The 26,031-nt window shown below is 44.2% G+C and overlaps 2 protein-coding genes and 1 long non-coding RNA gene across 10 annotated transcripts; 2 read left to right on the top strand and 1 right to left on the bottom strand.

Moving 5' to 3' along the window:
- The first annotated feature begins 392 nt into the window (after positions 1-392).
- On the top strand, positions 393-6,339 carry LOC120054286 (adenosine receptor A2b-like). Its single transcript, XM_039001707.1, has 2 exons — positions 393-1,111; positions 4,360-6,339. The coding sequence occupies exons 1-2, from the start codon at positions 777-779 to the stop codon at positions 5,387-5,389; spliced, it is 1,365 nt and encodes a 454-aa protein (XP_038857635.1). The 5' UTR covers positions 393-776; the 3' UTR covers positions 5,390-6,339.
- Positions 6,340-8,156: 1,817 nt separating this feature from the next.
- LOC120061121 (uncharacterized protein C22orf15) lies at positions 8,157-14,202 on the top strand. 8 transcript variants are annotated; one of them, XM_039011312.1, is made up of 6 exons: positions 8,157-8,397; positions 8,665-8,751; positions 10,229-10,351; positions 10,580-10,687; positions 10,960-11,885; positions 13,385-13,434. In XM_039011312.1, exons 1-5 carry the CDS (start codon positions 8,373-8,375, stop codon positions 11,091-11,093), a joined length of 477 nt encoding a protein of 158 aa, XP_038867240.1. In that variant the 5' UTR covers positions 8,157-8,372; the 3' UTR covers positions 11,094-11,885; positions 13,385-13,434. The 8 variants fall into 8 exon arrangements, with proteins under 8 accessions (XP_038867240.1, XP_038866993.1, XP_038867155.1 ...); XM_039010805.1 differs by lacking the exon at positions 8,157-8,397 and having other exon boundaries at positions 8,430-8,751; positions 10,960-11,118; positions 11,695-11,885; XM_039011065.1 differs by lacking the exon at positions 8,157-8,397 and having other exon boundaries at positions 8,416-8,751; positions 10,583-10,687.
- Positions 14,203-15,162: 960 nt separating this feature from the next.
- On the bottom strand, positions 15,163-25,803 carry LOC120061510. Its single transcript, XR_005478349.1, has 3 exons — positions 25,656-25,803; positions 17,611-17,779; positions 15,163-17,508 (listed from the first exon to the last, which is right to left on the bottom strand). It is a non-coding gene; the product is annotated as an uncharacterized LOC120061510 (long non-coding RNA).
- Between the last annotated feature and the right edge of the window lie 228 nt (positions 25,804-26,031).

The following is a 26,031-nucleotide window of genomic DNA, read 5'->3' as shown; positions in this document are numbered from 1 at the left end:
TGGTGGAAAGTCAGTTATCATGTGTTAACATGACCACTGCAGTTGCCCAGGTAGTGTAATGTAGTCAGTATACTGTGATCCGTAGTCAGATGTCAGTGCTCACTATTGCAGATCTTGATGTTGGTTCGGATCAAATATCAATGATGATGACCGGCAGTTGTATGGGGAATGCAGTACATTGTCTATGTAAAGTAAACAGTACAATTGTCATTTGACTTGCTACATTGGAAATTCCAGAGTATCATGGCAGACAATACATTGTAATTTATTGTTTGACTTCAAATGTGGTTAATATTTGATGGAAAGTCCTCTTATTCACTGGTATTTTGTGTAGTCATTTCTGCATTCAGCATTTCCACTTTATTTACTCTTTCTTCCCTTTATCAGCAGCAGTATGACGCTCATGTGATCACTTCCTGGCTCAGTCTGAGCCCCATCTGAGTTTCACAGGGCTGAATCTTCAAACAGTGGCGGGGAAGGACTTGAGAGGAGAGGGCCAGACAGGACAGCAGATACCATAACAGAAAGGAGACTGTCATGCCTTATATGTTAAGTGAGGAGAATGCCTTAGCCTTTGGACTGCTTCTCTGACCACCGACTGTGTGGGACTTCTAAGAGGCTTTAAGGTGAAGTGGTCTCTGTGTGGAGAGCTCAGCCATAGTCCCAGGCAGTGAGATACACCCTACAGAGTAAGCGCACTGCTGCCAGGCTGCAGCTATGGACCTTGAGGAGAGTGGTCCTCCCTCCTCCTCAGTGACCTCGCTGCTCTTCTCACGATGCTGAACGATTCTGCGTCTGTCATCTACATTGTGCTGGAGCTGCTGATAGCTGTACTGTCTGTGTTGGGCAATGTGCTGGTCTGCTGGGCCGTCTGTCTCAACAGCAACCTGCAGAGCATCACCAACTTCTTTGTGGTGTCCCTGGCGGTGGCAGACATTGCTGTGGGAGTGCTGGGTATCCCCTTCGCCATCGTCATCAGCACGGGCTTCTGCTCCAACTTCTATGGCTGCCTCTTCATTGCTTGCTTTGTGCTGGTGCTCACCCAGAGCTCCATCTTCAGCCTGCTGGCCATTGCCATAGACCGCTACATCGCTATCAAGATACCCCTCAGGTTAGTTCCAAATTGTATGAACATAACAGAGAGTGTGCTAACCATTTTAAACATATTGCTGCTGTCGCGCTGCTTTCCACTCCCATATACGGAGAAAGAGGTTAGATCAGGGGTGAGCAAACAACTTTTGGGGGGAAATTATAATTTTAGGTTAAAAAAATAGGAAGTAGAAAAATAGAAAGTATTTAGAAATGATAATGAACCCTTTATATCTTAAATAACTGCCCTTTTTCTGGCCCGCAAATTAATGCTGACTAACAAATTGACCCACAAAAAATTGGAGCGGCCAAATTTCAAAATCCCTATGTGGCCCTCGAGTCAAAAAGTTTCCCACCCCTGGATTAGGCTTTTCAAAGATATTAATCTACCCTTTGATTGATTTGCATACCCAGGTTGCAGGTACATTGTGTAGTTCATGCTTTATGCCAGTAGCACATTGCTACATTTTTCTTCATCTTAAAATCTGTGTGAGATATTTTCAGAATAGAGCAGCAGAGGACCGTGCTATTTTTAAATGACCTTTAGGTTTTTTGGACCAAATGGCTAGATGAGCTTTTGATTTCCTCAGTGGAACCAGCTATAGTCTCCCAGGAGGCCATCTCACCCAAGACCAGTTAACTGTAATCTCCTCTTACTAATAGTTTATACAGACCATGATCCCCATTCAGAACTATAAGCATGTAAACAAAAAAAAATGCTGTTCAGACCAGTCATTTATTTTCCTAGATAAACAAATATAAATTACATTATTCCCTAAAATGTATTAATCAGTAATTACTTATACACTTTCTGGATAGTGTGTGTAGATTGATGCTCTCACACTCTTTTCAACCTCACTCCTACTGGCATATTTGATTGTGTGCATTACCTAAAAACAACATGCCATTCACTCCCTTTTTATTGCGTCCAAGATTGCTGTTCTGTTGTTTCCCTGGGATGTGTTAAGGGCATTTGTGCATGTCTGTGTTGCTGCACGGGGAGGTTGCTGTTTTCTCACAGCTAACCTTTGAACCTCAACGTCTAGAGAATGTGACAGAAACAGGCCCAAAACCTCAGCTGCTCTCCCACACTGACCAACAGACACTTGAAATAGACTTCCCTTCTAAATACTGACGTTTTATTTTTAAGTCTCTTTTTATAACTTAGACGAGAGGTTTTCCCATAAAAAGATAGTGTGTCTAACCACATTTACATCCAAACATTTCATGCAGATGAATTACCTGGCGCATGAAACAAGTCACAACCGGGCAATGTTATATATGCCGACAGACAATTTTGTTAGTTCGACATTGTGGGATCTTTTTGTGTCTGTAAAATTAATTACGCAAGAAAAGCAGTGGAAATGCCTTTATGCACAAATATTGATATAATAACCATCATGTCGAGGTAAACTTAGAGTCACGCAATGATACACCATATATACAAAAGTATGTGGACAGCCCTTCAAATTAGTGGATTCGGCTATTTCAGCCACACCTGTTGCTGACGGGTGTATAAAATTGAGCACACAGCCATGCAATCGCCATAGACAAACATTAGCAGTAGAATGGCCTTACTGAAGAGCTCAGTGACTGTCAACGTGGCACCGTCATAGGACGCCACCTTTCCAACAAGTCAGCATCAAATTTCTGCCCTACTAGAGCTGCCCCGGTCAACTGCAAGTGCTGTTATTGTGAAGTGGAAACGTCTAGGAGCAACAATGGCTCAGCTGGAAATGATAGGCTACATAAGCTCACAGACTGGGACCGCCGAGTGCAGAAGCACATGTTGCGTAAAAATCGCCTGTCTTCGGTTGAAACACTCACTACCGAGTTCCAACTGCCTCTGGAAGCAAGGTCAGCACAATAACTGTTCGTTGTGAGCTTCATGAAATGGGTTTTCATGGCCGACTTGCCAAAAATAACCATGCGCAATGCCAAGAGTCGCCTGGAGTGGTGTAATGCTCTCCACCATTGGACTCCAGAGTGATAAATCACGCTTAACCATCTGGCAGTCCGACGGACGAATCTGGGTTTGGCGGATGACAGGAGAACGCTACTAGCCCGAATGCATAGTGTGAACTGTAAAGTTTGGTGGAGGGGAAATAATTGTCTCGGGCTGTTTTTCATGGTTCGGGCTAGGCCCCTTAGTTCCAGTGATGGGACATCTTAACGCTACAGCATACAATTACATACTAGACAATTCTGTGCTTCCAACTTTGTGGCAACAGTTTGGGGAAGGCCCTTTCCTGTTTCAGCATGACAATGCCCCCGTGCACAAAGCGAGGTCCACACAGAAATGTTTTGTCGAGATCGGTGCGGAAGAACTTGACTGGCCTGCACAGAGGCCTGACCTCAACCCCATCGAACACCTTTGGGATGAATTGGAACACCGACTGAGAGCCAGGCCTAATCGCCCAACATCAGTGCCCGACCTCACTAATGCTGTTGTGGCTGATTGGAAATAAGTCCCCGCAGAAATGTTCCAACATCTAGTGGAAAGCCTTCCCAGAAGAGGGGATGCTGTTATAGCAGCAAAGGGGGACCAACTCCATATTAATGCCCATGATTTTGGCATGAGATATTAGATGAGCAGGTGTCCACATATTTTTCTTCATGTAGTATGTTGTGTTGTCCTCCCACTACAACTCGGGAAAGCATGCAGTTTATTAGGCTACAGATTAAAGAAATGATGATGAACTTCGCAGTGTGGTGAATGTTAAAGGTGATGAGCGTGATGCTCCTTTCCAATAAATATCAAGGGTCTTATTCTGGTGACATGATAATCGATGCTTGGCTGCCATTTGACAAATACAAATAATATTGCTCTTATCCATAATAATCTCATAATGTAGGTAGCCTACCTGCTGTATCTGTGAGCTGTTGGCTAGAGTGCATGTGTCAAGACTGGAGTGTGCACATTTGCTATATAACACAACAGTTTTTGTGACAAAACCATCAGTAGATTTGAAAATGTCATCACGCACAGCCTTTTATCTGCAAAAAGTCTGTTTTGATGGAAACATCTCTGGTGGGAAAATGCGCATATTGTTCAATAAAGATTTTAGAATATTCACATAAAAATTGGTCGCAAATTGGATGGAAACCTAGCTAATGAAATGCCTACTATTATAGTGTTTATTATTTAACTCACTATCCCTTGACCTCTGGGGGAGTCTAACCCTCCAGAGAGACAACTTATCCTCCTCCAGCCAAGAGAGCCCATAATGTGTGTCTTACTGACAGTCCATATCTTTATTATTCCCACAGGTACAATAGCCTGGTGACAGGCCAGCGTGCCAAGGGGATAATTGCTGTCTGTTGGGTGCTGTCCATCATCATCGGCCTGACCCCGATGCTGGGCTGGAATAAGTCCACTGAGCGCCCCAACAGCACCTGTCCTCCAGGCCTGATGGAGTGCCTGTTTGAGGATGTGGTGGTCATGGACTATATGGTCTACTTTAACTTCTTCGCCTGTGTGCTGATGCCTCTGCTGCTCATGCTGGTCATCTACCTGCGGATCTTCATGGCAGCTCGGCATCAGCTGAAGCTCATAGAACTGAAGGCTGTCTACGGGGGGAAGTCCCACTCTACCCTGCAAAAGGAGGTCCAGGCGGCTAAGTCGCTGGCCATCATCGTGGGCCTGTTTGCCATCTGTTGGCTGCCGCTGCACATCATCAACTGCTTCACCCTGTTCTGCCCTCAGTGTGCCCGCCCGCCCCTCTGGATCATATACGTTGCCATCATCCTCTCTCACGGCAACTCAGTGGTCAACCCCTTCATCTACGCATACCGCATCCAGGAGTTCCGCCACACCTTTAAGAGGGTCATCCGCCGCCATGTCCTGGTCCGCCGGGAGCTGTTTGACATGGGTGGCAGCAGCCGCACCTCCACCCACAACAGTATCAGCGGCTCAGGAAGGGTTAAGGCCAATGGCATCCGCTTCGACCTCTTTACCGAGAACAGCAGCAGCAGCAGTAGCTGTGAGAGCTCCCACCCCTGTCATAGCCATATCAAACCTGCAGGGGGCGTTCTGAAACCAGCGTCCATTCACAACCACCCTCTTACCGTGATTAGCTCCCACAACCACAGGGAAAGCCCCCCTGTGCCACAGCCTCTCAGACAGACACATACACACCCTTTATGTCATCCCTTGCAGTATGGGGACCAGCAGCAGCAGTTTCACAAAGGTCCGGAGGTGGAAGAGGTAAAGGACAGGCAGGATCTCTCCCCTGTCCAGGTCAAAACACTGTTCTATAAACATAAAACCTGCTTCACTGAGCTCACTGAGGTCTCCTAATGGACACAGAATGGGCATTAGACAGCTACAAAGGATCCTTATCACCTGGCCTTTGGTGTGAAATTACTACGGATGTGTAAATATTTTGGAGTCAGCTCAGAGTAGATTACTGGGCAGTCAGGCTCACAATCTGAGGATCAGAGTTTGGTTGTATCCCATGTTATCCAGATGGTCTGATTCCACGTTCTATCGCCAGGGATTGTAACCGTTGGTCCTGAATGAGTACGAAACGAGGACCTACACAAAGGCAGGCATGCAAAGCCTACTGTACATTCACCATGCTGAAGAGAACAACTTATTTTGGGTGCATGAACAATTCTATTTAAATTTGCAAACAAAAATCATTTGAGTTATTTATGGAAGAAACGTTAATGTGACTTGAATGGTTAAATGTGATTCTGTTTACGATGTTTATTCTCTTGGTCTGTGACGTGTGTCTGGCGCTTAAATCTGAATCCTCACAATTGACTTTTGTTCTATGATAACTGGTGAGGTTTTAATAAATCACCTTTATGATTAATCTTGTGTGTTTGGGGATGGCAGGGATGTTCCAGGTTCGTGATAAGGGGACAGTACTACTGCATTGATTTAGAATGTTTGTGCACCATACAGATGGACATGATAAGAGCAATCTCTTAGATGTTCAGGTTTATGATCTTGCAAATGTATGAATGCTCAAAAAATGATCTGCGTGTTTTTAAATCTTAATGGTTTTAAACTATTTTGAGGAATATCTAAACTACTGTGCACTTTCTCAACTTGTCTAACTGTCAGTAACACAAACCAAAACTGTTGAGCTGATCGTTGAGATTACACAGACAATTAAATGGCCAAAATAATTAATCAATGACACATACAGCTTACATTTTTCACTGAATATACTCTCAAGTGTTACATAGCTATGGCATTCTCTGCATTTTCACATTTTCAGATGCAATACAGGATGCAATACCTCCTGTTTGAAAATAAATATTTGTATGTAATTGTCATCTCTAAGTGTATCTGTTTGCATTTCCATGTTGCACTGTTTACGCATTACAATTACTGTACAGCTTTCCCAACTATTGATCGATAAGCTTTCCCAACTATTGAGCAATAAGCTTTCCCAACTATTGAGCAATAAGCTTTCCCAACTATTGAGCAATAAGCTTTCCCAACTATTGATCAATAAGTGCAGAGAAAGCTCTAGGGCTCACCGTGGCTTTGCTCCAAGCAGGGAGGAGTTTTGGACAAAGGGAAGTGAAGCTCCGGAGGCAGGCTTGCTGGTGAGTCTGGGGAGGGGGCAGACTAGAGCAGACAGGCCCTCTATGGGGATTTATGTCCCCTATCACAAGCTGTGAGATCCTCAGATTTCTCCAGCTTTCCCAGCTTTTATCCAAGTTCCCTGATGATTACAGGTTACAGGGTTACAGGGCATTCTCCTTTTGATATTCTCTCAGGGGCTTCCTGAAATGACATTTGAATGTTTTTTAAAAGATACTCCCAGCCTAGTTCACTGGTGTTTTCTGCACAACAACATATTGTCTCTTCCCCCCATTTCTGACATTACTTAATCAGACTTCAACAACGCACACTTTTAGCTGTGGCCATTCTGACCAATACATCTCTCACTCACCACTTACCTGTTTTACAGTGTCATCCTCACCCACATTTATTTTTATTCCAGTGTTACTGTACTAACCTCTACTGTTGATATAAGAAAACGTATGAACATGTATGTACTCACTACTGTAAATCACTCTGGATGAGACCGTCAGCTAAATTACTCAAATCTAATGTAAAATGATATACCTGTGACTGTCCTAAGTGACCTGGGGGGGTTATGTTACCTTCCTGTCATGACTCAGTGATGACCATTGGTCCTGATACTGTACATGGTTTACTGTACATTTGGCCATGAGTAATGGTGCTCAATGAACAAGACTAATCTAATTCTGTCACTGAGTGGTTCTAGTGCCTCATTCACTGTACAATCTATCAAGTGTTCGATGGTCTGGTATTCTTGGCTCATCTGATTGATAGTGTGATTTGAGCAGTACCAATGCAATTCTCTTCATGGTCATAGAGGGGGAAATACTAGTTTATTCATAGTTCAGTGTTGATGGTTTAACTCTCACCAGCCCTGCTTAATGTAACATATACAAGTCAGCAGGCCATGCCATGAATGGACTTAGGTCCTCAGATGATCTACTGTACTGGTCATTGTTATGGTGGTAAGTAGAGAATGTGTGAAGTGTATTCAATACAACTTGTGTGGTATTTGTGAAGTAAGAGGAAAAGCGGATTCCTGCCCCTAACATCTTTAAGCATAAAGACAGATTATTGCTCTCTTAGATTTGTTGTGATGAGGCTTGTGGTAACAACTGGCTTGCCATTGTAATTCGCTAGATATTAGTGTAGCATTGTCTCTATAGGTCATACACAGTCTTGTTTTCAATTCCAGTTAGTGGTCGGCTGACAATAAGTCATCCCCCACAGTATAGCTGTCAGACCACAGTTTTCAACAAGTAGCAGTAAAAGCTCTGTCTGTGTATTGACTCCATGGATACAAACAAAAACAGTCCCGTCACATAAAAGTCTTCCTGTCTTCTCATCTTTTGAAAGGAGAAGAGAGAAGAGTGGGTGTCAGAGGGGTTATCGACCATGGGGGAATGTGATGTCCCTGCAACAGTTAAAAACTGTTTACATGTCTGGTTAAAATTCCAAACAGAATATTTACCCTGTCAACTGTTGGTTTGCTCAGAGCAACTGCAGAATCCATTCACAATGGCCTCTCCCTCAGTGCCAAAGCTTTGTCACTAAGTGTGATTGTAGTCAACAACATTGATTTAACACCCCCTATTGTGGCACTGTGTGCTTAGCCCAAACTCATTACTTCTTTTGGCTCTATGGAAGAGGCAAGTGCTTCAGCTGCTTGTAGCGACATTACAGGAGGGGGCTATAGAGGTCTGGTCTGAAGCATTTTGTATAGAGAGAAGGTGAAATGTTTGTCACAGTGCAGTTTGGAGGTAAGTAAAAGATGGCGCTATATCATCATCATGATTTGATTGGGCATAATTCCATCATCTCTGTGGAGGTCAACAGCTGACCTATAATGAAATGTATGACATACGGTAATGGAGAGCTTTGTTGATATTAACAGATCATATGAGAATAAAACCTTTTAGAAAATCATTGGTGGGGATTTAGATGTGACAATCAGGTTACTTTAATGAAGTATGGGGTTATAGATAGAGGATATGTACAAAAATACTTCTCTTTTATTACTTTGAAAGAGGCCCAAACAGAACTGTTTAACCTGAACTGCAGGATGATAAACTTCATCCACAGTTTGAAGGAGAGGTGTGATCTGGATCCTCAAGGTACTGTCCTGTACTTCTCCCATAGAGAAGAATCATTTACAGTTGAACTTCTGATGTGTTTCATCTAATATCACATTCCTAATTCAACCTGATAGTGTGGTTACAGTATGAAAGAGTGATACAAACAGTACTGGATATACATTAAACAGTACATTGCAGTGTGAGGTTTAATGTAAACTCAGCAAAAAAATAAACTGCCCTTTTTCAGGAACCTGTCTTTCAAACATAATTCGTAAAATTCCAAATAACTTCACAGATCTTCATTGTAAAGGGTTTAAACACTGTTTCCCATGCTTGTTCAATGAACCATAAACAATTAATGAGCATGCACCTGTGGAACGGTCATTAAGACACTAACAGCTTACAGACGGTAGGCAATTCAGGTCACAGTTATGAAAACTTAGGACAATAAAGAGGCCTTTCTACTGACTCTGAAAAACACCAAAAGAAAGATGCCCAGGTTCCCTGCTCATCTGCGTGAACGTGCCTTAGGCATGCTGCTTGGAGGCATGAGGACTGCAGATGTGGCCAGGGCAATAAATTGCAATGTCCGTACTGTGAGACACCTAAAACAGCGCTACAGGGAGACAGAACGGACAGCTAATCGTCCTCGCAGTGGCAGACCACGTGTAACAACACCTGCACAGGATCCGTACATCCGGACATCACACCTGTGGGACAGGTACAGGATGGCAACAACAACTGCCCGAGTTACACCAGGAACGCACAATCCCTCCATCGGTGCTCAGACTGTCCGCAATAGGCTGAGAGAGGCTGGACTGAGGGCTTGTAGGCCTGTTGTAAGGCAGGTCCTCACCAGACATCACCGGCAACAACGTTGCCTATGGGTACAAACCCACCGTCGCTGGACTAGACAGGACTGGCAAAAAGTGCTCTTCACTGACGAGTCGCGGTTTTGTCTCACCAGGGGTGATGATCGGATTCATGTTTATCGTCGAAGGAATGAGCGTTACACCGAGGCCTGTACTCTGGAGCGGGATCGATTTGGAGGTGGAGGGTCTGTCATGGTCTGGGGCGGTGGGTCACAGCATCCTCGGACTGAGCTTGTTGTCATTGCAGGCAATCTGGTGCAGTCCATGAGGAGGAGATGCACTGCAGTACTTAATGCAGCTGGTACTGACTGTTACACCAGATACTGACTGCTACTTTTGATTTTGCCCCCCCCCCCCCCCCCTTTGTTCAGAGACACGTTATTCAATTTCTGTTAGTCACATGTCTGTGGGACTTGTTCAGTTTATGTCTCAGTTGTTGAATCTTGTTATGTTCATACAAATATTTACACATGTTAAGTTTGCTGAAAATAAACGCAGTTGACAGTGAGAGGACGTTTCTTTTTCTGCTGAGTTTATATGGTAACTCTGCTAGATTGTTTCCTGACTGAGTAAATGTCATAAGTGAATATGTAATAGACCGAGAGAGCCCAGTGTAAAGGTCACGTTGAAGATGTACTCTGCAGACTGTGTGGACCTGATGGACAGGACAGGGGAGCTGGTGAACCTGAGTGACAAGGAGGAGAGCATGGAGCAGGCCAGCAGTCTGATGAAGAAGAGGCACAGCTACGTTCTCATACGCATCTGCAGTGAGTCTCTCAAAATATGATGAAGGCACTAGGCTTCACATGTCCATATTAAAAATCCCATGGGATCAAAGATTGGTTTCTCACATTGCTTGCCCAACAATATTACTATGCCTACTAATATGTTATAGATAGGTTGTTAACATGGCTGCAATAAATGTTATTATTACTAAAGATATTTTACAGTAATGAAACTGATTAACTTTAATTCACTTCATATTTTTCCCCCAGAAGGTGACAGGACTGAAGGGCAGAAGTATGTGCCACTCTTAAATGACCTGGACAAGAGCCATCCTGAGTTAGTAGGTAATGCCAAAAACACGTTCATCCACAGCACAGGTAAATGTGCACCACTGAAACCACTGCATGAGTCTATTCAGTTGGAGCTGCGCATGATCTGAAGTGGTTCTTTGCGGCCTCCTAAAGGTACAGACTGGAGTTGTACCTGTAATATGACTCTCTTGCCTAGTTACTGTACATGTGCACCGCACTTGCCTTGAGCAAACCCACATCAAGTCTGATTTAAGACTTTATGAAAAGGGGTGGCTAATATGTATGTTTGTATGTACTGTCTGCACCCTTGTTACTTTTGTAAAAATGTTCTACCTCAGAGGTCCTAAAGAAGCTGTCCAACCCCTGTAAGGAGCGGGACAGAAAGGGTGGTCCGTCAAGGAAAGGCTCTGTTAACCAGACCTGGAGCAAGGCCACCGCTGGAAACAAGAAGAGCCATTCTGGAAAACTTTGACTATGATGAGAGGAGAGGAGGAAAGGTGAAAATTATGGTGATGGACATGCATGAATAAAACGATGTGATCCACATACTAATACAGTAAATGTGTTGGTGCTGTGGTTCTCTTCACTCCGATTTTTTTTAACAAAGGTACATTTAGGTTGATAAATTAACATTCCAACATATCCCAATTGGTAATGTAAGAATGTTACATGTCTGCTGTGCATACTAGAGGCTGGTATAGGCCCAGAAACGTTTTGTACTCATATAGTACTATTTGTGAGAATTAGGCTATATGGACCACTTATTAAATGCATAAATCTACCTATCCATGTATTCACAACAATGAATGAAGTTAAAATAAAATACAACAATTGTTGAACAACTAGTAAAGGGAGCATATATATTTGTAGATACAGTTCCTAGTCTTATACCACATAGTTTTCTATACAATACAAGCTTTGTCTATACTATACCTGACCTGTCATAGACTTCCTAACTGTAGTCAGTGTAAAGCATGACTCATGATGATATATGACAGAGAAACGTGATAGAATCGGACAGGTTGCATAACCGCAGCAAAAGTAAATATATGACTGTTTATTTTGCCCAATAGACGACGGGGTGGGCTTACTGGGCTATCGGGTTCACTAACAGAAGCACAAGGCTTGGACAGTGGAACTTGTACAGAAGGAGCCTCACAATGTCGGGGTCTGAGTTTGAATCTTTGGAGAAGACACTGGAGACACATATTCCAGATGAGGAATTGAAAGAAGTGAAACGAATCTTGTTTGGAAAAGAAACCAAGTGAGTTGTTGTTGAATTCTGCGCTCGGCCCTATCAGGCTGCAGAAGTCTCCTTGTCTGTATGCTGAGCCTGGTCTCATAGACTAGACGTAACATAGTAAAAGTAAATCCGGGGCATGCAAATTAGTATGATATGTAAAGTTTGGTACGGTTACATGAGACAGAAGGTTACTTAAGGCAAAAACGAAAGGAGAGTGGTTGGTCGGGGTGGATGGGTGAGCGCAGTGCATAATTTGAGACAGATCCTGGCAGAACAGGATCCTGCACCTCTCCATTTTGCACTGTTTCGTTCCGCAAACCCATTTGTCAAGATCTGGTATCTCTATTGCCATAAAAAATAATTGTCACTGTTTGCAATGTAAAAATTATAATAAAAGCAATCAGAGTTCATTCAAGTTGCCTCCTCCGTAATTATCCTGCCCCTTAAAAACGTAATGTGAAAAAGTGCCTGATATTCTGCGAATTGATTTGAGTCGGGCCGGCCCGGGTTCTTTGTTTGCGAAACATGTAGCCTATAGACCAACTTGTGGCCTTTGCTGTGGTGAGAGAGAGAAGCACGCCTGTATCTCTCGCAGAACTTTTTATGATCTCTGTCCCTCTCTCTGCTCTGATGAACATGAGCTTGCAACTCTCATCTCTCCAGCATTACAGTTCATAATTTATTTCCTTATATGTACCCCAGCACCCCTGATACATTTAAACACTTTTGCCAAAGTTATAGAATTACTGCTGCCTGTTCAAAAAGAAGTGAAATAATTCAGAAGACTTCTCCAGGAGTAGGCCTATAATTTAGCCACAGAGAATTATTTTTTTTGCCTAGCTGTAGATTGTGTGTAGCCCAATCACAATCGCCTACAGCTGGGAACGTGCAGAAAATCGTTCAGTGAACAGAACGTAGCTAAAACAGGCCTTTCCCAGTATTTCAAATACAATCACCGGAAAACACAGATTGGAAAGTAAATGGCTCCTGCTGAAAAGAGAAGAATAATCTGCCTGTAAGAACCTGCTCAATCTTCTCTGTTGAGGAAGGGGTGCTAAAGGGGGGTTTTGACAAATAAGGAGAAAGTGTATGGGGGGACAATAAGCAAAAACACACCCCTCTAAATATGAACAATGCATAACTAAGTAACCATATTGTCACGTTCCTGACCTTATTTTCCCTTATTTTGTATTTATTTAGTATGGTCAGGGCGTGAGTTGGGGTGGGTTGTCTATGTGTGTTTTCTATGTTGGGTTTTTTGTGTTCGGCCTGGTATGATTCTCAATCAGAGGCAGCTGTCAATCGTTGTCCCTGATTGAGAATCATACTTAGGCAGCCGGGGTTTCACGTGTGGGTTGTGGGTGTTTGTCTTCCGTGTATGTAGTTGGGCCACACGGGACTGTTTGTCGGTTAGATTATCTTTTGTTATTTTGTTTCGTGTAGTGTTCAGTTTAATTGTTAATAAAACATGGACACTTTCCACTCTGCGTTTTGGTCCGATCCCTACACCTCCTCTTCAGACGAAGAAGAGGAAATCAGCCGTAACAGAAACACCCACCACCAAAGGACCAAGCAGAGTGGAAAAGGGCAGCGACAGCAGCAGCAGACACAGGACTCCTGGACTTGGGAAGAGATCCTGGACGGCAAAGGACCCTGGGCTCAGCCAGGGGAATATCGCCGTCCCAAGGCAGAGTTGGAGGCAGCGAAGGCAGAGAGGCGTTGGTATGAGGAGGCAGCGCGGCGACGCGGTTGGGAGCCCGAGAGTCAGACCCAAACATTTCTTGGGGGGGGGCACACGCGGAGTGTGGCAAAGCCGGGTAGGAGACCTGGGCCAACTCCCTGTGCTTACCGTGGAGTGAGAGGGCGTCGTACTGGTCAGACACCGTGTTATGCGGTGGAGCGCACGGTGTCCCCAGTACGCGTGCTTAGCCCAGTGCGGGCTATTCCACCTCGCCGCACTGGTAGGGCTAGGTTGGGCATCGAGCCGGGTGTCATGAAGCCGGCCCAACGCATCTGGTCACCAGTGCGTCTCCTCGGGCCGGCGTACATGGCACCAGCCTTAGAAATGGTGTCCCCGGTTCGCCAGCATAGCCCAGTGCGGGCTATTCCACCTCGCCGCACTGGCAGGGCTACGGGGACCATTCAACCTGGTAAGATTGGGCAGGCTCGGTGCTCAAGAGCGCGTGTCCTCCTTCACGGTCCGGTATATCCGGTGCCACCTCCACGTACCAGTCCTCCGGTGGCAGCCCCCCGCACCAGGCTTTCTCTCCGTCTCCTCCCTACAGGTGTACCTGCCTGCCCAGCGCTGTCTGAGCTGCCTGCCTGCCCAGCGCTGTCTGAGCTGCCTGCCTGCCCAGCGCCATCTGAGCCGCCCGTCTGTCCCGAGCCGTCAGAGCTGTCCGTCTGTCCCGAGCCGTCAGAGCTGTCCGTCTGTCCCGAGCCGTCAGAGCTGTCCGTCTGTCCCGAGCCGTCAGAGCTGTCCGTCTGTCCCGAGCCGTCAGAGCTGTCCGTCTGTCCCGAGCCGCTAGAGCCGTCCGCCAGACAGGAGCAGCCAGAGCCGTCCGCCCGACAGGAGCAGCCAGAGCCGTCCGCCAGACAGGAGCAGCCAGTGCCGTCCGCCAGACAGGACCTGCCAGTGCCGTCAGCCAGCCAGGAGCTGCCAGAGCCAGCCAGCCAGGAGCTGCCAGAGCCGCAAGCCAGCCAGGAGCTGCCAGAGCCGCAAGCCAGCCAGGAGCTGCCAGAGCCGCAAGCCAGCCAGGAGCTGCCAGAGCCAGCCAGCCAGCCAGGAGCTGCCAGAGCCAGCCAGCCAGCCAGGAGCTTCCAGAGCCAGCCAGCCAGCCAGGAGCTGCCAGAGCCAGCCAGCCAGCCAGGAGCTGCCAGAGCCAGCCAGCCAGCCAGGAGCTGCCAGAGCCAGCCAGCCAGCCAGGAGCTGCCAGAGCCAGCCAGCCAGCCAGGAGCTGCCAGAGCCAGCCAGCCAGCCAGGAGCTGCCAGAGCCAGCCAGCCAGCCAGGAGCTGCCAGAGCCAGCCAGCCAGCCAGGAGCTGCCAGAGCCAGCCAGCTAGGAGCTGCCAGAGCCAGCCAGCCAGCCAGCCAGGAGCTGCCAGAGCCAGCCAGCCTCTTCAGACGAAGAGGAGGATTTCAGCCGTAACATATATGCTATGTTGTCCTTACACAGTCCTAGGAACTGTTAATTACAAAATAAATGTAGATTAAGCTTGAACCCCGGGCATGCCTGCTTGAAGCTATATTGTTTTAAATAGTTTTGCATTATGGTGTCCAATAGGTGACTAAATTAGTAACAGTTGCTGTGTGATTGAAAACTGGATACAAATGTAATTAATTAAAAAACAATTCATTAAAGTCTGCAAAGATAAATAATACTGCATATTTTCACAGGAGGGGACATTGAACATTAGCTCACACCAGACGCCACATCTGTACAAAATGTGGAAAACAACACAGTGAAAGAAATTACAGGATAACGTGTGCCCCAAACAATCACAGCACAATTGCTCCACTGTCTGTATGTCCCCTGTATACCTACTGTGCAAGTTAAGGTGATAGAAGACGGACTAAATTACAATACATACAAGTTAAAGGTGAAGCCGTCCCTTTGTAGTAGACAAAAATAAGATGTCATTGTATTCTACTCAACTCATGACTTTTTTTTACAGTACATATTTCAATTTCATACATTGTCGATATATCCCTTTCCCACCCCCTCCCTATTGCCCCTGCCTCACACAAATTCTTATATGTATATATTTTCATTTAGAGGGTATTTTTTACATATTCTTTAAACATATCCCTTTTCCATTTTGAATATATAATAAAGTAAAATAAACCTTTACCGTGCCTCTTGTACTCATATATTTTGCACTTAAAACAATTAATTAATATTTTGAAGTTTTGAAGAGGGGACCATAGAAATGTCAGGAGAGTCTGTATAACTGTCCCTTTGTAGAAGACAATTGTAAGCAATGCTTATATTCACACCCCACATTTGAGTGAACTACAAATTACTAACAAATGTCAAACTTAAAACACATTTCAGCAATGTCCAAATGTCTGTTCCTTTGGAATAAATAATTGTTAGCATTGGTTAGACCCACATTGAAAAAAGAACCGATGTCAGGCTGGTGACTCACCTCAGACCAGTTTGTCATGGGAGCTCCTGCCTGTAGTCATAGGCTATAGACAATATAGCTCAGAGGGTCCTCCAAACACACAAGCCTCTACACTGTCTTGGTAGAGGGGAACAAGTTGAACTGTGAACTATACTGAACAAAAATCTAAACACAACATACAACAATTTCAAAGATTTTACTGAGTTAGTTCATATCAGGAAATCAGTCAATTAAATAAATTCATCAGGCCCTAATCTATAGATTTCACGACTTGACAGGGGTGCAGCCATGGGTGGTCCACCCACCCACTGGGGAGCCAGGCACAGCCAATCATAATGAGTTTTTACCCCACAAAAGGGCTTTTATTACCGACAGAAATACTCCTCAGCTTCTTGATATGCCACACCAGTCAGGTGGCTGGATTATTTTGGCAAAGGAGAAATGCTCACTAAAATGGATGTAAACACATTTGTGCACAAATTTTGAGAGAAATTTGTTTTTATATGTATGGAACATTTCTGGGATTTTTTATTTCAGCTCATGAAACATGGGACCAACACTTTACATGCTGCGTTTATATTTTTTGTTCAGTGTAAATACAAAAGGATTGTTTCACGACCACCCTACGAGTGTCTCAGTTTCCTTCAGCACCTCGCCCCTCAGCGTATCTCACTTCCGCCAGCCACTGTTTTACAATCTTCCCCTCAGCAGAACTTAAAACATAGTTATTTTCAGTTCACAATTAACATTTCGAAGTTAGAGGCCATAGACATAACAGGAGTGTCTGTATAACTGTCCCTTTGTAGTAGATCATTTTAAGCATTGCATATGCATGCCAAACATTTGAGTGAAATGCTGATTAGTTACAAAATGTTACACAGCATGGGTTAGACTCAGCATGGGTTAGACAAGCAAACACTGGACCGCCGTTAGTCTGGTGTCTCAAGCAAGTCTGTGATGAATTGTGCCCTCACCCAGGCTGGGGGCATGTCAGCTTAAATGCCCACATACAAAGGGGCATCCAGAACAGAGGACATGCAAAGAAGGGGATCGGGGAGATGGTACACAGCGTCCGGCCAATCCACTGCTGGCTGCCAGCTCACACTGGACCGACGTTAGTCTGGTGTCTTTCAAGCAAGTCAGTGATGAATTATGAACTCCCCATGCTGCTCCTGGTAAACAGCGTCCGGCCAATCCACCGCTGCTGATGCTTGTTGAGAGTTGCCCGCAAGCGCTGAGGGAGCGAGTGTTATACTACTAATAGTTGACCCAATATTAGCAACTATTCAATTACCATTTCTAAGCTTCTCATTTATTATAGAAAAACTCATCCCAGAACTTTCTGAGGCAGGCCTTGGAGGCAAGAAGGACATCACCCTCTTCTGGTTTTTGCCCACAGGGGCAAGGACAGTGATGAACTGTGAGCTCCGTAGGCAGCTATTGGTAAACAGCGTCCGGTCAATCCACTGCTGCTGCTTCCTGTTGAGAGTTGCCTGCCAGCTCTCCGGAATCACCAGCTGTATTTAAGGGAGAGAGAGAGTTAAACTACTAATAGTTATCCAAACATTAGCAAATATTAAATTACTATTTCTAAGCTAATTTATTATAGAAAAAATCACCTCAGCACTTCCTGAGGCATGCCATCGAGGCAGGAAGGACATCACCCTCTTCTGCTGGTCTTCGCCCTACCAAGGCACAGACAGAAGAATGGGGTGGATACAAGAGGACCTGAGGTAGATCACGAGGGACAGGGGCCAAACGTGAGGCAGGAGGGCATGCTGGAGGTACCTGTAACGTCCAAGGGTTCATACATAATACATACAGAGAATATATAAGTGACAGCTACAGTACTAAGCATTCTCAGCACCATGAGAGCAAATCTATAGCCAAGCAGCAGCATGGATGGTAAGTGACAGCTACTAGATTTAGTTATGTAGCTATAGGACAAAGAATCCATTGGCCTATATGACAGATACAGGAAGAGTGTCATCATGGAAGGGTTTTCATCTGTGCAAAGCACACATTGCATTTATGGAAAGCATGCGTGTAAAGTTGTGTAAAATTTAACGCATGTCAGATCTAAGAATTTGTTCTTAAGACTTGCCTAGTTAAAAAAAGGTTCAATTTTTTTTAAATGTAATAAAAAAATCTACATGGACAATAGTAAGATTAACACAATGCATATCTTCCATTTTGGTAGAGTATTCATGCTTGCAGAATGTCAAGGGAATTAAATAGCCTACCTAACATTGCAGACCCATATGCATGTGTAGATTGAAATGCAAGGGAAATATCACGATTTTTACACCATTAAACTAGCTAACAAAATACATGTATTAGCTAATACATGACTGATACTACTACATAAAACTGTGCCATACACTGGAACCGAAAATAAACTACTGTAGCATGCTACTTTCTCACAACTTAACAGGCGTCTTATTCCATACAAAAAACACAAATTTAAGCGCAAGTATGCATTAAAATAGCTACGATTGTAAAAATATAATTTACCGATGCCGGTAAATGCTACGTGCATCATAGGTAGATGACACCAGATATGTATTTTATTTATTTGTATTTAACCTTAATTTAACCAGGCAAGTAAGTTAAGAACAAATTCTTATTTACAATGAGATTGCACTGTATAATAATGTTTACAATTCGCTTTCCATTTTTACAAATTCACAAATGTAGCAAAAACATTACAATCGTTTTCATGCCATCTTATAAAACAATGTAACTCTCTCCGTGTGATGTAAACAATGATCCAACGCGGGGAAAGCGTCATGGCCGCCGTTTGTTTTTGAAAATTCGAGTTGGGGCCGGGGCTAAAGTCAAAGTACGAACATGATTGCACCACACGACAAACGGGTGATGGTGGTTGGATACCGTTAGTTGAGAATGTCTCGCATTCCCATTGGTGGCTTTAGTGGCTTTTCACTTAGTTGAGACTGGCTAGACATCGAATTTGCTGACAGTGTTGTCAGTCATTTCACGTAGAAGCAACAATTTAGACAGAGAAGAATGCGCTCCAAAAGGCTCAAAAAGCGCATGCGCAATGACCCCAAACCAAATATTTTTTCAGTAATCTAAAATGATGTAGAAATGCATGAAATGCGGTTATAAAAGGCCCACATTTTCCCGGACCCTAGGCTACAAACGTGTTCCCTCATTTGTGCAACTTCTGCAAGCACCGTTACTCTACTGCTCTATGCCAGTATGCAAAAGGATATATCTATATTTTTTTATGTGTTCAGGCCCAGGTTTCTCGGGCTCACTTTTTGTTCCAGCACCTCCCAATTTACCATTAAGCACTAGATGGGAGTATAATGTGAACGTCTAACAACCCAATGGTTGTGTGTTTGAATCCAATCATGGAAAACTTTAGCATTTTAGCTCATTTGCAACTACTTACAGTACTACTTTTTAGTTACTTTGCAACTACTTAGCATGTTAGCTAACCCTAACATGTACTATGTACAGCAACAACAAATTGGAATTTGTAACATATCATACATTTTGCAAATTCGTAACATATCATACATTTTGCAAATTCTTAACATATTGTACATTTTGAAAATTCATGACATATTGTACGACTTGCAATTCGTAACATATCATACAAATTGTAATCACAAATTCAAATCAAAGTTTATTTGTCACATGCGCCGAATACAACAGGTGTAGTAGACCTTACAGTGAAATGCTTACTTACAAGCCCTTAACCAACAGTGCAGTTTTTAAGTAAAAAATAGTGTCACGGCTCCTCCTCTGCAGTGCAGGGGCGGTTCCTCCTCTGCAGTGCAGGGGCGGTTCCTCCTCTGCAGTGCAGGGGCGGTTCCTCCTCTGCAGTGCAGGGGCGGTTCCTCCTCTGCAGTGCAGGGGCGGTTCCTCCTGCAGGCAGAGGAGGGTTGTTAGTGATTGGAGTCACCTGGGTTCAGGGTAATTATAAACTGTTTCACTAATCACCTCTCTCTCTCTCTCGCTGCTCCTCCAGGTATGATCATGTTTTGTTTGTTCCTTTGTAGTTTTGACTCAGTCATGTTCACACACACATATTCACGCACTTTACATTATGATACTTCCACACCTCATTCCTTTTTCTTAGTTTAAAGTTAATAGTTTTGTTTATAATAAAGAACACTTTTAATTGGCCTATACCTGTTGTTCGTGTCCCCTCATTTTTGTCACAGGCTATGAGCCGGCTTGTGACAAGTGGGGGCTCGTCCGGGATAGTAGTTTGCCAAAACATTTGGTTTGAGGGGATGTTTTGGTTGGGCCAATTTTGTTGAAGAGGGCGTTGAGAGCCATGTGTTCTTTTGGTTCAGTTAGCTTGGTAGCTAAGCAATTCACTGTGTTTTCTGGGTTTTGTTCAGGTGGGAGTCCTCTCCTGTTCAGGCTTATCAGCGAGTGTCAATAGGAGGCTTGTGGTGTTTTTGTTTTAGGTGGCAGTGAACGTGGGTAGAGCATCCCTTTCCCTTTTCCTCTACATCGGCTTGGGAGCACCTCCATGGTTATGGGAGGGCCGCCAGTTTCTGGTTGTCTTTTCCACTCCACTGGTTTTGTGCATAAAACCCCACCACATGTGACTGCATGAAGACCAGGGCCAGTTAGTTGTTTTTGGAGGATAGTGGGGTGTGGCTCCTGTCCTTGAACCCAGACTGACAGCAGGTGAGTTGTGTATTTTTTTTGAGCATTTGTAATAGTTGTATTGGTTGAGGAAAATGTCTTCCATTTTGAATAGTTTTGTTCAAGCTCCTTCCGAGGTAGCCTTAGAGTTGTGTACAAAGGAAGTTAATTGAAATTGCTGAACATTATCAGATTGAGATTGTTGATAAAAAAATTAAAGAGACTGTTAAAACTAGCTTAAAGCAGGGTCTTAGGGAAATTGGTGTTTTTGGCGGTCAGTCTGCTAGTAGTGAGGGTGCAAGTTCAGTCTAGCCCTTTAACTTTTGAGCAGCAGAGGGAACTGTTGCAAATGCAGTTAGAGAGTGCGATTGAGAAATGCTAATAGACCAGAAAGACTACCACAGTTTGATGTTTCACAGAATTTTCGTTTGTTGCCTAAATTTGATGAGTCAGATCCAGACACATACTTTGCTTTATTTGAGCGTATTGCGGAAGCTAGAGCTTGGTCAGATTTGGACATGACTGTTGTTGCAATGTGTACTTACAGGTAAAGCACGTGAGGCTTTTGCAGCACTGAGTGTAGCTGACAGTAAAGTTTTTGCTAAAGTTAAATCAGCAGTTCTGAAGGTCTACGAGCTTGTGCCAGAGGCATATCGTCAACGTTTTCGTTACAGGAAAAAGTTAGATTCACAAACCTATTCTGAGTTTGTTCATGATTTGACTACTGCATTTAATCGTTGGTGTACAGCTTCTGAAGTTAGTACTTTTGAGGGTCTGTCTAATTTGATTGTGTTAGAACAGTTCAAAAATTCTGTCTGACCAGGTTGCTACATACATGAATGAATGTAAAGTTAAGTCTCTAAGGGATGCAGCAATCCTTGCAGATGAGTACAGGCTAACACATAAAAGCCATTTTGAGTCAAACAGTGACATTTACCATAAAACTAACTTTACTCCTAGGAATAGTAGGTCACCTTTTTTTGGAGCTTCTTTCCAAAGGCCTCAGCAGAAGTTTGGGTCTGGAGGACTTAAAGCACCGGTTAATGCTAATACCTGTCGCTACTGTTTAGTTGAAGGACATTGGAAGAAAGATTGTCCTCTGCTTAAATCAAAACAGTCAGGTCAAATTAAACCTGCTGTGATGGCAAGTCCTGTTACAGCCTCTGACCACCAGGGTGAGCTGTTTCAACCACTAGTTGAGTTTGATTCTCAGTCTTCCCGCTGATTTTTCAGCCTTTATTTCAGATGGTGTGTCCCTGGTAAATGGCAACAAATGTTTCAATCAAGATCTTAAGAGACACTGGAGCTTTAGATTATTTTATTATGGAATCTGTTTTGCCGTTCTCTAAAGAGTCTGATACTGGCAGTTGTGTAATGGTATGTGGTATGGGTCTAGTTCCATTCTCTTGTCCTTTACATGAAGTTACCCTAAAATGTGGTCTAGTAGAGGGTGATGTAGATGTTGGGGTTAGATCTCAGTTGCCAGTAGAGGGAGTCCACATGATTTTGGGGAATGACTTGGCAGGTAGTAAGGTGTGGGCAGATGGCAAACTAAACATCTGTAAGAAGCAACCTTCAGTGTCCCCTGCAAGGGAATCTCCGGATCAAAACTGTCTCCTGAGGTATTTCCAGTTTGTGCGGTTACCCACGCAGCCTCTCGTAAGGAGATTGAGAGTAAGCCAGAAAGTCTGGAGTTGCCAGCCAAACTCCAGACAGAACAGTTGACTAGTTCTAGAGATTCATTGATGGCTGAGCAAAAGGCCGATACTACTTTGGCTGATTTGTTTGAAAAAGTGGTTCCTGATTCAGTGGTGAGGAATAGTGCTCAGTGTTATTTTCTTGATGGGCTGTTGGTCAGGAAATGGGTTCCACACTATGATCAGGGTTTAGGAGAACCAGTCTTTCAAATAGTTGTACCTACTACTTTGCGAAATAAAGTGTTGCAAACTTCACATGGTGATGTGGCAGGTCATATGGGTGTTCGTGAAACTTATGATCGCATACTTCGTTATTTTTTTCTGGCCACGTTTAAAGCGGGATGTATCTCAGTTTATTAAAACTTGTCATACGTGTCAGCGCACAAGTAAGCCAAACCAGGTCTTACAAGGTCGGCTGAAAAACTCCCAGACTTTGCAAAACCTTGGGGTTTTGGTAGATCATTTAGACTCTGAGAAACGTGATGAATTGGTAGCTCTTATTAGAAACTACCCTGTTTTCTGACACTCCATCACAAACCCACTTAATTGAGCATGATATAGACATCGGAGATGCTAAGCCTATCAAACAGATTTTATCGTGTGTCTGAGGAGGAGAGATTGAAATTGGAAACAGAGGTGCAGTATATGTTGGACAATGGTATTGCGGAGCCATGTTGTTCAAATTGGGCTTCACCCTGTCTTTTGGGCAAAAAGTCTGATTCCACGTTCAGACCTTGCACTGATTATAGAAAAGTTAACAATGAGAACTCAAAATGTGAGTTTGCCAAAGCTACAGTCACATACCTAGGCAAGGTTGTTGGTCAGGGATTTGTCTGTCCCGTGGAAGCCAAGGTTCAGGCTGTGAAGCAGTTCCCACAGCCCTCCACAAAGAAAACTGATGCGCTTCCTGGGAATGGCGGGGTACTACCGTGCTTTTTGTAAACTTTTCGGTAGTAGTGTCCCCCCTGAATCTGAAGGCCAAGGCTAAATTTATCTGGTCCACCCAGTGTCAAGAGGCATTTGATGCAGGTAAGGCTCTTTTGTGTTTGGCACCTGTGTTGACAGCACCAAATTTTGGGAAACCTTTCAAATTGCAGGTAGACGCCAGTCAAATCGGTGCTGGGGCTGTGCTTCTCCAGGAGAAGGATGACAAGGTTGAGTGTCCAGTCACTTAAATTTCCGGGAGAAGAAACTATCAGAAAAACTATTCTGTAATTGAAAAGGAGGCTTTAGGTCTCATTTGGGCTTTACAGCACTTCGAGGTCTATGTTGGTTCTGGTTTGACCCCTTTAACTGTGTTCACTGACCACAACCCACTTGTTTTTCTGAGGTCCCTGCAAAATCCAAACCAGCGCCTGATGCGTTGGACTTTGTTCTTGCAACCTTTCAACCTTGATATTAGACACATTAGTGGTAAGGATAATATCATTGCTGATGCTCTGTCCCGTGCTCCTTTAACCTAGCTTGTATCTTTTCTCTGCTGACCCCTACGGGCTGTCTGTGCCTCTTTCCTCTTAAATTGCTCCCCAGGTACCAGGGCTGCTGAGTTTGAGGGGCGGACAGTCAGCTGGGGGACACGGGGCTACTGCTAGGAGCCGGGATTGGTATCCTTTTTTTTTGTTTTGTTTTTGGAGAAATTTTGGATTGTTTTGAATATGTTGGGTCTAGGGTGGGACCCTCATTTTAAGGAGGGGGGGGTGTCACGGCTCCTCTGCAGTGCAGGGGCGGTTCCTCCTGCAGGCAGAGGAGGGTCGTTAGTGATTGGAGTCACCTGGGCTCAGGGTATTTATAAACTGTTTCACTAATCACCTCTCTCTGCTCCTCCAGGTATGATCATGTTTTGTTTGTTCCTTTGTAGTTTTGCATAGTTTTCACTCAGTCATGTTCTCACGCATCCATGCACTTTACATACACCTTACATTATGATACTTCCACACCTCATTCCTTTTTCTTAGTTTAAAGTTAATAGTTTTGTTTACAATAAAGAACACTTTTAATTGGCCTATACCTGTTAGTGTCCCCTCATTTGTCACAGGCTATGAGCCGGCTTGTGACAATAGGTATTAGGTAAACAATAAATAAGTAAAGAAAAAAAATAACAGTAGCGAGGCTATATACAGGTGGTACCGGTACAGAGTCAATGTGCGTTTGCACCTGTTAGTCAGGCTATTTGAGGAAATATGTACATGTAGGATTAGTTAAAGTGAAATGATAAACAGAGTAGCAGCAGCGTAAAAGAGGGGTTGGGGGGCGGACACAATGAATAGTCAGGGTAGCCATTTGATTAGATGTTCAGGAAGCTTATGGCTTGGGGGTAAAAGCTGTTAAGAAGCCTTTTGGTCCTAGTCTTGGTGCTCCAGTATTGCTTGCCATGCGGTAGCAGAGAGAACAGTCTATGGCTGGGGTGGCTGGAGTCTTTGACAATTTTTAGGGCCTTCCTCTAACACCGTCTGGTGTAGAGGTCATTGCAGGCAGCTTAGCCCGTGATGTACTGGGCCAAACGCACTGCCCTCTAGTGCCTTGCGGTCGGAGGCTGAGCAGTTGCCGTACCAGGCAGTGATGCAACCAGTCAGGATGCTCTCGATGTTGCAGCTCTAGAACCTTTTGAGAATCTGAGGACCCATGCCAAATCTTTTTCGTTTCTTGAGGGGGAATAGGCTTTGTTGTGCCCTCTTCATGACTGTCTTTGTGTGCTTGGACCATGTTATTTTGTTGGTGATGTGGACACCAAGGAACTTGAGGATCTCAACCTGCTCCACTACAGCCTCGTTGATGAGAATGGGGGCCTGCTTGGTCCTCTTCCTGTAGTCCACAATCATCTCCTTAGTCTTGATTACGTTGAGGGATAGGTTGTTATTCTGGCGCAACCCGGCCAGGTCTCTTACTTCCTCCCTATAGGTTGTCTCGTCAGTGATCAGGCCTACCACTGTGTCTGCAAACTTAATGACGTGTTGGAGTCGTGCCTGGCCATGCAGTCGTGGGTGAACAGACTACAAGAGGGGACTGAGCACGCACCCTTGAGGGGCTTCAGTGTTGAGGATCAGTGTGGCAGATGTGTTGTTACCTACCCCTTACCACCTGGAGGCGGCCCGTCAAAGTCCAGGATCCAGTTGCAGAGGGAGGTGTTTAGTCCCAGGGTCCTTAGCTTAGTGATGAGCTAAGCTAAGGATCCTGGGACTAAATATATACCATACGAAACATAACATATCATACTAAATGGAGTGTTTCAGATACATGTACAGAATAATATGAAATGCTATGAGACCAGGTTGCTATGCGACCATAGAAAATACAGTAGATTGCATTTCATAACTATGTGGACAATATGTACTCACCCATGAGGTTTAGCCACATATTGACACTGCTGTTATAAAGTGAAAAATATATGAAAATGTTAATGTCTCAATTTTTCCTTTTCAATCATTCCTTTGGAGTTTGATGTTCAGCAGAGTGAGTAAATTATTTACAATCAAGTGGACTTCGATCAAACGGTGTCCTTTCAACCAACCCCTGTCATAGTGCCTGTAAATGGGGGCAGTATTGAACCCTGGTTTTAATGTCTATGATTGAACCTTTCATGGGGGCAATTTTCAGTCTTTAGTGTATATATATGGACATTAAGCAATCCACACACTATCTGCCTGGCAGGCTGGTGCCACCTGGCAGCAATGGCCAAATAAAGGGATGGTTCAATCAAAATCGTGTAGTATT

Source organism: Salvelinus namaycush, chromosome 1, assembly GCF_016432855.1.
Source record: "Salvelinus namaycush isolate Seneca chromosome 1, SaNama_1.0, whole genome shotgun sequence".
NCBI classification, from domain to species: domain Eukaryota; kingdom Metazoa; phylum Chordata; class Actinopteri; order Salmoniformes; family Salmonidae; genus Salvelinus; species Salvelinus namaycush.
The sequence above is the reverse complement of the archived record's forward strand: the minus strand, read 5'-3'. Positions and strand labels throughout refer to the sequence as shown.

Coding starts and splice junctions, on each gene's coding strand:
- LOC120061121 (XM_039010979.1), top strand. CDS start 8,601: ATGAAGTATGGGGTTATAGATAGAGGATATGTACAAAAATACTTCTCT. Junction 8,752..10,228: donor GTGTGATCTGGATCCTCAAG/GTACTGTCCTGT, acceptor TGTACTCTGCAG/ACTGTGTGGACCTGATGGAC. Junction 10,688..10,959: donor CACGTTCATCCACAGCACAG/GTAAATGTGCAC, acceptor GTTCTACCTCAG/AGGTCCTAAAGAAGCTGTCC.
- LOC120054286 (XM_039001707.1), top strand. CDS start 777: ATGCTGAACGATTCTGCGTCTGTCATCTACATTGTGCTGGAGCTGCTG. Junction 1,112..4,359: donor GCTATCAAGATACCCCTCAG/GTTAGTTCCAAA, acceptor TTATTCCCACAG/GTACAATAGCCTGGTGACAG.